We start from the raw sequence: 14,266 nt of genomic DNA, 5'->3' as shown, positions 1-14,266 counted from the left end.
GGTGGAATGATGTAGGTCTGTCCAAGATGCTCTAAGGATTCTACAGAGCCCCATCACCACTACTCGCATCCAACAGTCACCTGCCCCTATAGTCTGTCTCACCGAGCACACAAGCATCCCGAACATGCCACCAGACACACAGAGAGACACACAGGCCCTTAGCAAACTGACAATACTGTCAGAGCCTTTCTGCTAAGAGTCACAACAGCACACAGAAACACACCAACAGACAGTGAGAAAATGAAAGAAACAGCTCAGGACTTTGTTAGCGCATTATGACAAATGGTTAAAAACGAGCAAAGCAGCATTTGTGTTGCTTAAAGCACTGAAAGAAACATGAACCATTAAATTTACGAATCCTGCAAAAAAACAATTGGGTCACCAACAGGTGTGAATCACAAAATACGGGCTTTAGGTTTGACCACCAGAGGGCGCAAAGACACATTTCCTTCAATAAACTGCTCGCTTACGCCCTCTGTTGGTCTCGAAAACGATATAAGCACCTCACACCACTTTAACTTACTAAAACATGAACAGGTTCACAACATAATCATGTCAATGGAAGAAAATGTCTTTGTTAATTAAAACTTTATGTTTTGTGTAAATGGCCCAAGTGGTTAGTGACTTCAGACATATGGTGACGTCCATTCACCAGGTGCCTGTGTGTGAGCGAGTGAGTCATCAGTCAAACAGATTCTGACAATACCACATAAATAGAGCGAGAGAGAGAGAAGTGAGAAGGGGAAAGTTTGGTTTTAGGTGTTTGAGACGATCGAACCCCGACAGCTGGCCGGTCTCAGTTTCTGTAGCTGTTTTCAATGTTAGTGAGCAAGTAAAAAAGAGAGAGAGAGAGAGAGAGAGAGAGAGAGAGAGAGAGAGAGAGAGAGAGAGAGAGAGAGAGAGAGAGAGAGAGGAAACGCATCTGACGACAATTCAAATAACCATTATTATCCATCAGTCTATGTCATCCCTTTAACCTTTTTTCCTTTTACATTTCCAGCTCAGAAAATGCTACAAAAAAAACTTTTTCTCAATTATCTTTATCTTTAATGGCAGATTGTCTTTAACATAACAACATACTTAACTAGAAATTTACATGATCATAATAATAATTGCTAAGAGTATTTTGTTTGCTATTTTTTGTTCAGCTATTCAATCAATGACTTCCTCTATGAGCCAAAATGAGAGAGACACGGTGTAAACAACCTGTGCCAAAATAATTGCAACATACACTACTGTTCAAAAGTTGTATGATCACCTTATGCTTACCAAGGCTGCATTTACTTGATCAAAAACACAGGATCGCTTTTACAGGATCATTTGATGAATAGAAAGTTAAAATGAATAACATTTATTTGAAGTAGATATCTTTCATAAGATTACAAATATGTTTACGGTCACATTTGATACATTTTATTCATCCTCGTTGAATAAAACTATTACTTTCATTCAAAAAAACCATACAGACCCAAAACTTTTGAACAACAGTGTATGCAAAAAATAAAAAATAAACTTGTGCTTGTGGATTTCTTTTTCCATGACACCATATCCTATTAGGTGTCTTAATTTTGACATCAGGTCATGTTATCAAAGCCCTGTGTTATTCAAGCAGGCAGAGACACTAGTCACACACAGAATCTGGGCCACACAGGTGAGGTCACCAGGTAAGCTGACAGGGAGGGGAAATAAAAGGATGGAGACGGGGAGGAAAGGCACTGGGTGTTACTGTGGAAAGTTGAAGTTGGCCGTTAGTGCTGGTCATGACACTGCACACAAAATAAACAACCAGTAAAAAAAGGGGCCAATCACAGAACACACTGAGGGATGTAGACAAGGAACAAATAAAAAAGTCAAAACAAGCCTTAAACAAAGAGGGGTTAGGGTCATCGTTGCCTACCTTTTGGGGAATCGGAGTGAGATATTTCTACAAAACAAAAGTAAAAGAAAAAAAAGAAGAAAAAAAGGAAAGACATGTATATATGTAAGTTGAAGAGCAAAAAAGCAAATGAAAATGTCAAAGTGGTTGGGTTGCTCTGGACACAGCAATAACCAGTCTGGGGTTATTTGATGGGTTATCTGTTCAAACCATACAAAATGAGCAAATAACATTAGAAATCTGGGTCACTGCATGCAATTAAACTATTAAGTCAATTATTAACACTTATAGAAGGCTTGGAATGCTTACATAAACTAAGTCAAGTTAAACCGTCTAATCTGAAGTATTGTTAAAGCCAACATGTAATCAAAACTGACCCAATTGACTTAATTCATGGCACAATAAGACTAGAAATTTATCAGCTGTGCACAGTTAATCATTGCAAATTACACAAATAGTCTTATTGTTTCAGATATTCTGTTGTAGATAATGCAGCCTTGCTAATAATAAAAAAAAATCTAGCCAAATGTTAAAACAGTAATTTCATAGCATATTACATTAATATACACTACCGTTCAAAAGTCTGAGGTTGTTAAACTTTTTATCGAAGTCTCTTATGCTCATCAAGGCTGCAGGCATGTGTTCAATAATACAGAAAAAACAGCAATACTTTTTAACAACTTGAATTTAATATATTTAAAAAATCGGTTTATTCCTGTGATGGCAAAGCTGAATTCTCAGCAGCCATTTCTCCAGTCTCCGGTAGTTTAATTAATGTTGCAAATATTATATATATATATATTCAACAGTAAATCTGAAACAGAGGCATTATCACTGAGGTATAACCAGATGCTCAAATTCAGGCCTTGCACCATTTTGGCATGTAACGCCCATTTTTTATAATCCAAATTCTAATATTCAGTTTCATTTAGAAAAATGTCATATTACAGAAGTAAAATGGGTTGCGAATGCCATTTCATGTAGACCTTAAAAAAAAGATGTTTACATTCATTAAAACGCACAAAACGTGTTCACATCGAACCATTCCCACACTGGCTTGAACGTATACACAAAAGCACATATAAACAAACAGATACACACGGACAAAATAGCAAACGCCATCTGTCATTTCACCCTTTCCTTTTGAAATCTGAAACTGAACAGATATGAAAGACTAATACTGAACGTGTAGGTGTTCTTAAGTTCCTCAAAGTGTAACGGAGAGATTTCTCATCAGCAGGTTAAATGAGTTTTGTGCTTTTAAACACATTTAGCAATATAGCACAATGTACGTTTTTTGTAATCTGGCACTAGTGAGTGAATGCCAAGGTGTTCCCTCTACAAGTATTTATAGAGCAGGGGAATGCAATACCTCAGCTGTTACCTAGGATACGTTCACCACGGAGAAGGTAGATGTGTGTGCTAGAACTTGGAGACAGAGATGATGAAACTGATGAGAAATCTGCATGTGTTTAAATGAGCGGAGATTCGTGTTGGGACTATGGGTACTGACAGCACTTTGATTGCCTTATGAAGGCCTGACCTTGCGGGTGAAATTAAGACAATACCCAATACCCTGTTGAACACTGTGATTGCATGTGCAGTCGTTCTGCTAGAACAAATCCACTAGTGAAGCTGTTAGATCACAGATGAACAACCAACCAGCAAACTAACTGAATATAATGACAAGACACCTATGAAATAACCCTCAGCAGGAGGTGTGAGAATCGTTTTCGAAACTTTATCTTTCAAGTCTCTTTCTGTTATTTTTCATCATCACCTTATCTATCTTTAACTGGCAAAGATACCCGGCATTCATCACACTCATCCTCACACCCCCACGCTCAGCGACGATTGGGCTTTTTGGGCTGTTAACACCTCCAGAAATCAGTGACTTCCCCTGTCATTGCTCCAGCTCCATGTCAATCTACTGATTTATCTAACACTCTTCGTCTATCTCACCTGCGCACAAACTTGGAGGTGAACCTGCTGAAGATGCCGGAAGCCCCAGGCCGTCGTTGTTGGCTGTTTCCGTGGGACAGGGAAGGTGAGGCGGGGGCTCCATGGTAAGGAGAAGCCTGTTGGTCCCGTGCGCCCCGCTGCTGGCCGAGGTGGAATGTGTTGCGGGTGGGCACCCCTCTAGGGAAATTGGTACGGTCTGTCCCAGCTGCGCTGCTGATATTGTGGGCTGACGGGGATGCGCCAGGTGCTCTCTGCTCACTGCAACAAAGCAATTTTTCCCCAAACAAAAGGAAACAAATAGACAAGGACATGGCAGGATCATTACCAAAATTAAAACATTTTAATATTTAGATTTACTTTACACATTTTTTTTTTTTAATAAAATTGATTTCAATAAATATTTAAATGCATTTCAAATGTTTTCTATTTTAAAATGGACATTATATAAATACAAAATAGAGAACAATTTATTTTACAGGTTCTGTCACACATTATGTATTACAGTAAATTATGCATAATTTAAAAGTACATGTTGTTAATTAATATTACTCAGTACTTAAATGCGCTATTACACTGTAACAATAATAAGTAATAATAATAAAATAAAAATCAAATCATTCAAATCTAAAATTTTACAACAATTAAAAAAGAAATTAAAAAATAATATGGACATGGAAGGTTGATTTACACTAGTGTCTGCAGAAAGAATAGCATATAATGGCTGCATAAATATGAAAAAAATTTGATTTATGCATTCATGAAACACGTTTAACTTAAGATTTCAATCATGGTAAACAAATAGTTAAAGTATCAGGAGCTCTGTTCTGGCTTTTGCAGAGCTCAAGTAACTTATGTAATCTCAAAATAATGAAATAAGCCAACTGCAGAGAAGAGAACAAAGACATCATATCTCTGGCCCAATGCATAGACATTTAATCCGTCATATCTCACAAGCACACACACACACACACACACACACACACAAACACACACAAACACACACACACACACAGTAATTTGTGTGTGTGTGTGTGTGTGTAGTGAAGCAACACACCTCCCTCATAGCTGTCCTTTCTGCACACGGTCTGTAAAAATCTCACCCAACCATGTTAGGTCCATGCCAACATCGGTTTAAGAGCAAACCAGTGTAGTAGAACCTGGCCGGAACCAGTCACCAACTGGCACAAGCACAGCCAGGGAGGTCACATGACTCTGGGTAAATGAACCCGCCAAAGCTAGATCACAAAACACTGTCCACTGTCCGTCCATGTGCTGGACCCATCTCAGAAACAAACTATGACCTGCTCTATACACAGGAACCACATTATCCTCTCATTTAAGAACATGTTTATAGCTCCTGATTTGACATGGTTACACACACTGGTCTGCTTCTAGAAAGTAAAAAACCTTTAAGTATTCTTTTAAAGCCAACATGAAATCAAATTCAACACCATTTACTTTATCATTTCTGGTCTTATTGTGCATGATTTTTGTGCATGTTATAAAAAAAATAATAATAAAAGAAATCTAATAAAGCAGAAAATCATTCCTGGTAGTTAAAATCAAATTCTGATTGACAATTTTATCTTTAAATATTTCGTTTCATCCTGAAATGCATCTCATTGTGCAAGTAAAATGGGTTATGAGCATCATTTCATGTTGACTTTTAGTTGACAACAAAACTAATTAGTGAGTTAATGGAGATCATCATTTACAATGTCAATGGCTTGATTTTTCTCACTCTCTCTCTTTTTTTAAATTTTTTAAATTTATTTTAGATTTTGGCAGCGCCACAATCACTTACTTTCTCCAGATCCAAGTATGACCACAATACACTGGCTAAAAATGCCCTTCTCAAACCCTCTTTTAACAAAAGTTCCCAGCAGGTCATTACTAACACCGGGGCCCTGAATGACTGCACATCACTGGGAGACTGTCCAACTCTATCACATTACCGTGGAGCAAAAATTTGGGGAAAAAATTTGGGCAGATTTGGGAAAAACTTTATCGACAAACTCTGTTTGTGCAAACTAATACACACAAACACAACACCTTATCAAGGGACTCAGATGTTCCCATGGTAACAACGTAGTATGTTAGATATGGCACACAGCTGGATGCTTCCAAGAAAAAAACAACATACAAGCACTCTAGCAAATATGAGCTTAAAGGTCCCATATTGTACACTTTTCTGGAGTATTATTTTAGTTTTTGATATCCTTATGAATATATATTTGCGGTATAACTACCAAAAACCATCTCATTATATTTTTACAGCTCCTTTCTCAGGAGGTCTGCTAAGAACAGGTAGATTTTAGCCTGTCTAATTACTATTCATGAGCCTCTCTTCTGATTGGACTGTTGTTTTCTGAGTGATGCACGACCAGGCCAACCACAGATAACTAGGGTCAGCCGACGTCACAGCGCTAGCTGGAGACAGCAAAATAAATGGGAAACTGGAGGTGGCCCACTCAAACTAGCGCAGATTCGGCTGTGTTAGAAGCTTAAAATATCATCCTGTTGTGATGTTGGGTGCCAGAATCGATGTAAACACAGCCTCAAATTAGAAATTGATCGCATATCTGCTGCCATTGCCAGACAAACTAACCAATGACAGCTATGGTTAAACGCTATAAAACGAGCGGACTGGACAAAAACAATCGTCAAAAATGCTTGTGTTTGCAGCACACACTTATTGAAAAGGTTCAGTAAAGAATTGTCTTTTGTTGTTATGGACGAGTCTGTGTGTACAGTGGGACGGTGGGCGGTGCTCAGGGTGGTGACTGAAGGAGGTGACTGTGTAGTTCTGAAGTCAACATTTTACGGAAGTCACAATGATTCATGAAAAATCACAGCTACTTTATGAAGCCTGTGTGCGTTTTACTGTGGACTTACTGTTTTGAAATTTATATGGTAGTTAACTAGCCCCTAGTTATCATGAAAAAAGCCAGGAAATTTTAACTTTGACAATATGGGACCTTTAAGAACCAAACCCATGCCACTGGGAAAAATAATCTGCACTTTATGATGCATGTCAGAACACACATGAAACATGTATGATGGGACCTGCATCTAGTATTATTCATTTATTTCTTTGTAAATATTTTCTCTCGGAGCAGAGATTTTCACAGTGGCGAACCACACAGTTCCAAAGTGTTAAAGTGAAGCCCCTTCACGTGACTCAAGCTGAGGTTCCTCTAGATAGCAAAGGATCAAACTACAGTGTTACCATCGACACCGGGTTGCACACATGCAAATTGTTTAAAGTTTAGTTTGCCACTGATTGCTAGACAGTCTTTGTGCCATAATCATAAGATATAAGAGGGATTGATATAGTTGCAGCTAAAGGTGTCATGAGATAGTTTCATGAACCCATTTTTCCTTCTACATTTACATTTATGCATTCACTGGGAGTCAAACCCATGAGCTTGCCATTGCTACATCAGTTCCAAGTTTTTCTTCTGTTTGCTATCACTGTTTTCAGTTAACTTAAAGAAACCTTTTAAAATCTCCCTTCCTGTATGCTATTTTCAGCACATGTGGAAGCCAACACTTGTGTCCTGACATGAGTCACGTGAAAGGACCTTGAGAGAAAGAATGAGCCACACTATGTGCTGTACATGGCCCCTCACTCACTCATTCATATATACAGGGCACAGATCTGAATATATGGCCCTTGTACTGAGGTGCACTTCACTCCAGAGGGGAGACAGTGCAAAGGGGGCAGAGAAGCACAGATGAGTGAGAGAGACGATGTAACAGGGTAGCAGTACCTTCTCTCAACGTCCCCCAACCACGCTCGAAAGAGGCTCAGCTCACTGCATACAACAGACCAGCCATACACTTACAGCAGCATTGACAGGCTATCCAAACCACTCACACCCCACGTTGCCTTAGCTGCAGCGCTATAACTGATGGTGTGTTCCTGGTGTGGTCAGTGTTTAGTGTGAATATGTGGTTATTGTTAGTGGCCTATGCCATCAGTGATGGTCAAGAGAGGACAGGAAACAATGTTTCCTGGGGGAGCGCGATTAGCTGTAAAGTGAAGTGGGGTCTGTGTAGCATTATTTTAATTCAGCAACACTGCCAGGTATCGCCGTTCACATCTTAACAACCATTTGACTTCATATGAAAGCTGTAACAAATATTATTATTTCTTATTTGTTCCTGAAATCCCTGCTGAAAAAAAAAACAATAGTGTTGTGGTCCAAGCAGGTTTATGACACATTGCCGCATGCATCTTTTTTTTTTTTTTGCAGTGAAACTGGTTGACCAAGTACGTCTTGCTGGTTTGAAGTAGTAGTTTATTCAAACTGAACATTTTTAGTGAGATTTTTCTGGGTCAGCCTCATGTTGTTCCAAACCTGTATTACTTTTGGTTTTTGTTCATACAATTCAAGTCATTGAGACATTTTTCAAAATAGCATATTTTGTGTTATGTCAGTATTAAAGTCAGCCATACAGATTAGGAACGGCACAAGGGTGAGTAAATTATAATATTTTATTTTTGGCTGAACTATCCCTTCCCCTACTAGTGAAGAAGCCTGGACACAACAGTATCACATACTGTGAACCACAAGCCAAATAATATGCTGGTGATCAGCCATGCTTGTCTTTTCACAAGAGATATGAAAATGTGTCTTGTTTTAGCACAACCATCTCTCAGTGTTGACTGTGTAGACTTCTGTCTCCCCCTGACTTCCTGCAAGCTCAGGAAGTTCCCAGATTTCATCACTTTATGTGACACTCTTCAGTAATTGACATGACTTGACATTTCCTGTTCGGTTCTCTTTTTGGCGGCGTGGGGACTTGCCTGGGCCGGTGTGAGTGCAGGTCTGCGGGACAAGGATGGGCAGAGGTGGAGAGGGACTTGTGATGGCGGGTGCGTGAGGAAGAGGAAGATGAGGAGAGCACAGCGCCGGCCGAGGCCGTGGAGGCGCGGGACCCGGGGGTGTTTAGGCTGAAGGGAGAGAGAGAGAGCGGCCCCTCCGTACACACACGCACAAATCAACACACACATAAACACAAGTGTGTGTGTGTGTGTGTGTATGTGTGGAGGCAGGGAGGGAGAAGTATTCTATTAGAAATAACACTTGGCACACATTAGAAAGAATGATGAAGACAGACCGACCAATGTATAGACCAACAGACAGAGAGACAGACAGATCAACAAACAGACAACAGATAGACATATAGATAGAAGGATAGAGCAATAGATAGACAGATTGATGGATGATAGAGCGACAGATATAGCCATAGAAAGACAGATGGATACAATGATAGACAGAGTGATAAATAGAGCAATAGACTGAGCAAGAGACTGACAGTATAGCGATAGACAGACAGAGCCATATATGGACAGATGGATAGAGTAATAAATAGATGAGAGACTGACAGACAGACAGACAGACAGACAGACAGACAGACAGATAGACAGATAGATAGATAGATAGATAGATAGATAGATAGATAGATAGATAGATAGATAGATAGATAGATATCTAAAGTGTGAGACAGTAGTGAATGGTACAGGAGAGAGGGGGAGATGGAGGGAAGGAGAAGGAGGGAGGTCAAACAGATTGCTGATTTTACTGAAAAGCACAAAAGAAACACACACACACACACCACTATGCAGGGATTAGTTGAGCTTGTGGTGAAGGAATAACATGCTATCACCTTGCTATGCGGCAGAGAGAAGAGAAGCTAAGCCTATTTTACAACAACCTTACAACAGAGTTAATGGCACTTTTTTCCATCACAAGCCACCCTAATCCATTCAAAGCTATACATACACTAACAAAGACACACAAAGTCACACACTCACAATGCAGACAGAAGAAAAACAAAATAAGTGTTCAAAGGAAAACGATCCTGGACAGAGAGAAAGAAATGGAAAAGGAAGAGGGATGTGTGGGGAATAATTAGCCCAACACACCATCTGAATGCCTTCAGATAAGCTCGTGAGAAAACACACAGGCAAATCAACAAAACCTGCAGTAGCATTAAAAGGACAAGAGGTTATAACTCTAAAGACCCCATGAAATCCTTTGAATGAAATAGTTTTCTTTCCTGTGTTGAAACATTAGTTACTTAACAGGAAGTTGGGGTGTGTTAAAACACAGGCCTTTTTTTAAATAGCCTTTTGTATACGCCACATGATTTGCTACTTGCTTTTGCTAGTCAAAAGTTGACATTTGGAACAGATGAATCTGATGATTCGAGAAAGCATAAATTGAATTCATGGGGTCTTCATCATTGATCCGTGTTATCATAACCTACTTGTACACCCATAGAGAACTACAGTAGCAGAGCATAGCTCGGATAACAACAGTTAAAGGCTTGTTCACACCAAGTTCATGGGATACTCTGCCAAATAAAATCATCAAATCTCATCATTTCCTCACCCTTATGTCGTTCCAGAGGACTTAAGACTTCCTTTTGTTTATGATATACACAAAGATTTTTCTAAAAATAATCAATCCATCTCCATATAATACAAGTGTACAGGACCCCTGCCTCAGAACATGCTGATATATGACAGATGGCCAGAAAAGTTACAAATAATGATACTTTTCTTGCACCTATTGTTTCACTTCAGTCATTGATTCAATAACTGAGGCCGTATGGATTACCATCATGTTCACTTTGTGTGGTTTTTGAAGCATCAACTTTGGGAAAGAAAGTCATATAATCTGGGACAGCATGAGGGTGAGTAAATGATGAGAGAACTTTCATATTTGGGTGGAGTATGCCTTTCATGTGATTGTAAGACATGAAAGTATAACAACTTTTTGCACCAAAACTATATACAGGACCAATGATAAAAGTTTTAAAGTATAACAAATTATCAATGTTCTATGTTAGATTCAGAGCTTGGTACAAAGGAGTTTATAGAAATGTACTGTTTCCTTTGAAATCGTATCATCCCTGTTTATTTAGACTTAGTCTGGACAAGCCTTCATTATTACTAAAGGCATAGGGCTTTCTGCACTGGAATCAACACTTTTTAACCAAACAAAAGTGCACATTCAAAGTTTAAATTCTCAGAGAGATGTGCTATCTCAGTTGATCAACAGACATCATCAAGACATCATCTTAGTGCAACAAGACTCCAGTAGGGAGAAAGCTCTATCTTCTTTTTAAAAAATACATCTCATGCATATGCTTATGCATAATTGATATAGTAAAGGAGTGTGTGGAATGTGAGCATAAGCACCAATATGAATGCTGGAGGAGGAGGAGTTATGATGCATGAATGGTTAGCAGTGCACAGGAATTAAAGGCGATGATCGTGGGAGGTTTATATGGGGTTTCGATGATGCTTTAATGCATGCATGTGTGACTGGGATTTAACCAATTAAGGCACCTAAAAGGTTTTCAAAAGAATACTCTGGTGATGGACGTTTTTCTGTTTGAATTAGTGTGTGGGTCTGAATGAGATGGTGCTCTAGGCGTCACTAATCCGGCTGAAATCTTGGATGACATATGCCAATCTGGCATAGCTTGGCCTTTCTGGGGATCAAAAGCATGCCAGTCTGGGCTCCATGGCAGGTAACGGCCAACAGCATAGAGACAGAAGAAGACAGTGTGTGTGTGCAATGTAAAATAGAGACAACGGGTGTCTGGTTTTGTTAGTGATCTTATCTAGATGGATGAACAGTGGCAGTATACGTGTGTGTGAGAGTAAGAGAAAGGTAAGTGTTTTTCAGTACTTTGCCTTTTTTGAGATTTACATTTTTTCCCAGAAATGTGTGCGTGTCTTTGGATGTACCTGTCCTTGCCGTTTTGCACTCCCAGAGTGGCTCTTTCAGAAACGGGGGAATTTCTGCTGCGGCTCGTGCCCGTGGACAGGATACTGTTCTGAAATTACAAACACACACAAGTGCAAACCAGTGTTGTTATTGTTAACCAATGCCAAATTTACACTGCGAAGGTAACACAGAAGTGCTTCTGAAGTGGCATTTAGGTGTCTTCACACAGACTGTTTAAAGCTGCTTAGAGGTGGAATAAATGCATTTACACAGCAATGATACTTTGATACTAGGGGCTGATGTTGGTCAGACCTGGCTTTTTTAAGTCGGGCTTTCATGCAACATTACGTCTTTACACAGAACTTTGAGCAGGCACAGAGCAGCTTTAATTTAGCTGTGTAAATAAGCCATAAAAATGTGTTCAAAATGTAACTTTTTGTTAATTTTGTTAAACGTATAAAAAATGAAAAAAATTTTTTTTAGCAACTAACTGAAATAAAACAAATTTTAAGTACTTAAACTATTATTTTATCTATTTTAATAATAATAATAAATAATATTTCTGTGTCTATTTTTCTATTTCTATAATACATTTCTGTAATTTCTATTATCTCTTATATTATAATATAATATTCTATTATCTCTTATATTATAACTAGATTATTCTGACAAATGCACATTTGCATATATTAGTTCTGGAACTGCACATAATCCAAGTTTGGGCTTGAAGTAATTAAAGGAACCATGAACCATTCAAAGGACAGCCCTGCTATGAACCAGTAGTACATACAATAGTGTCCTCACTTTCAATGGAGAACAAAAGAAAAAGTCACTATCTAAAGATGTGCAAACCCAGAAACTCCAACTATGATGCGGTGTGTGGAAGCTGAAAATAGCATCCTCTGTAGCATTTTCACAGAAATAACTCAAGAGCAGAAGCCATGAGCACTGGCCGTGCCAAACATCTCTCAGTCAGAGAATGCACTTCAACCCTGGGCAAACCCTTCCAGCCATCTGCTGCATGAAAAATATCATTGTGGAAAGCAGCGGGCTTTACAGAGCACCCCCATGTAACCGATAACAGAAGCAGTACTTAAGATTAAAACATTACCCTCCTATTATGTCAAAAGCTTCCTCAATCCATAATGTAATAACATGTTCTTCAAGTACATGGAAACTGAACTAAAGATTATGACTTCGGTTCTGTATTAGTCTAGTTGATAAGCTTGAGTGCCCTAGCTTGTAAATAAATCTACAAGCACTCAGTCTAGATAAACGTGCTCTATAATTGATACAGTTCCCCTTTTTTGCATTGTGTTTTATAGGTTTGGCATCTTTGTTTGGCAGTCGAGAGTGGAAGTGACAGGACAAGAGGGGGTTAGAGAATTGGGTATACTTAACTAATGGTATCGTTGTACCCCTGGGAGGATATTTAATTGTACATTCTACTTTATCGAAATTTTATAATTAGTTTGGCTTTGCCATCACCTAACACTCAAAGTAATTTTTTTTAAAATAATTTTATAACACTGTTAAATGTAATCTAAAAACATAAATTAAATAAGTATTTTTTTTCATACTGTACATTACTTCATTAGAATTATTTTATTTTAGTAATTTATTAACAAGATAATCTTGCATTTTAATTCATCTGTTTATCAGAAACAAGAGTTTTCAGAAACAACATTAAAAAAGAAATGATTATAAAAAAAAAATAATAATAACATATCCCTAAAGCCCCTTTCACACTGCGATTCCGGCAAATACACGGGTAAAGTGTTCCGGCAATTGTTCCTGTGTCACTAGATTTTGCACTTTCACACTGCCAGTGATTACCCAGGGATATGTGTGTGCTTTCACACAAAACCCGTAAAGATCCCGTAATAACACGTGACATCAGGGCGTGACGTGTAATGTACGAGTCGAAAATGCTAGGCACGTTATTTGCCGGGTCCGACGTGCAGTGTGAAAGGGGCTTAAGAAACATATCACCAAACAGACACACACTTACAGCAGAGGGAGTGGAACTCTTTTTGCGTTCACTGGAGATAGCTGGACTGGGTGGAACTTTGGTAGAGCTACTTGAACCTTTCCTCCCAGAATCCTCCACTCCATGCTTGTTTTCTCCCTGAGACCGTTTCGAGTATGAGCCTGAAGGACAAAGAAGAGAGAGTATGGATGGCAAATATATGTGTGAATGTATTTTTACACATTTTTATAAAAACACCCGATCCACTCACCCTGATCTGTTGATCTTCTGACAGGTTTCTGAGAGGATGAAACACTGCGCTGTACCATATGAGGTGGAGAAGGGCCATTGCTGTTAGTGAGGTCATTTCCTGGGCGTGGCTTTAGCAACAAGTTGACACCCTCGTCAAGCTGTGAGTCAGAATTTTCAAAGATGTGTGGGTGCAAAAAAGTTTGGGCAATAAAGTATGAATGTGTTTATGTATGTGGGTACCTCTGAATTCCTATAGTCAAGCAGCAGGTAGGTTGCCATGACTTCATCGTATTTTTGTTTGACGAAAGATTCCTCTATTTCCTCTTGACTGAAACCCATCTGAATCATTATGTCTAAATGGGCAAAATACACACATTGTCATTGCACTACCATTTGAAAACATTTCCAAATCTCGGAACGTTTTTCTTTTTTATAGAGATTTATTTTAACATCTAA

At 38.8% G+C, this 14,266-nt stretch overlaps 1 protein-coding gene across 4 annotated transcripts in view; it reads right to left on the bottom strand.

Annotated features, from left to right (window-relative positions):
* Nucleotides 1–14,266, bottom strand: part of LOC132103850 (serine/threonine-protein kinase MARK2-like) — a 59,767-nt gene that overhangs the window by 2,796 nt on the left and 42,705 nt on the right. For 2 of the 4 annotated variants that reach the window (XM_059508905.1, XM_059508914.1), the window contains exons 11-16: nt 14,051–14,163; nt 13,830–13,968; nt 13,601–13,740; nt 11,610–11,698; nt 8,648–8,798; nt 3,839–4,092 (exon numbers count right to left, since the gene is read on the bottom strand). In XM_059508905.1, the coding sequence (XP_059364888.1) occupies nt 3,839–4,092; nt 8,648–8,798; nt 11,610–11,698; nt 13,601–13,740; nt 13,830–13,968; nt 14,051–14,163 (886 nt within the window). Of the gene's footprint in view, nt 1–931; nt 1,925–3,838; nt 4,097–8,647; nt 8,799–11,609; nt 11,699–13,600; nt 13,741–13,829; nt 13,969–14,050; nt 14,164–14,266 lie in introns of those variants that run through there. The other 2 variants (XM_059508931.1, XM_059508921.1) reach the window with 2 other exon arrangements.

Source organism: Carassius carassius, chromosome 2 (genome assembly GCF_963082965.1).
Source record: "Carassius carassius chromosome 2, fCarCar2.1, whole genome shotgun sequence".
Lineage (NCBI taxonomy): Eukaryota > Metazoa > Chordata > Actinopteri > Cypriniformes > Cyprinidae > Carassius > Carassius carassius.
Note: the sequence above shows the minus strand (reverse complement) of the source record. Positions and strands in the feature narration are given on the sequence as shown.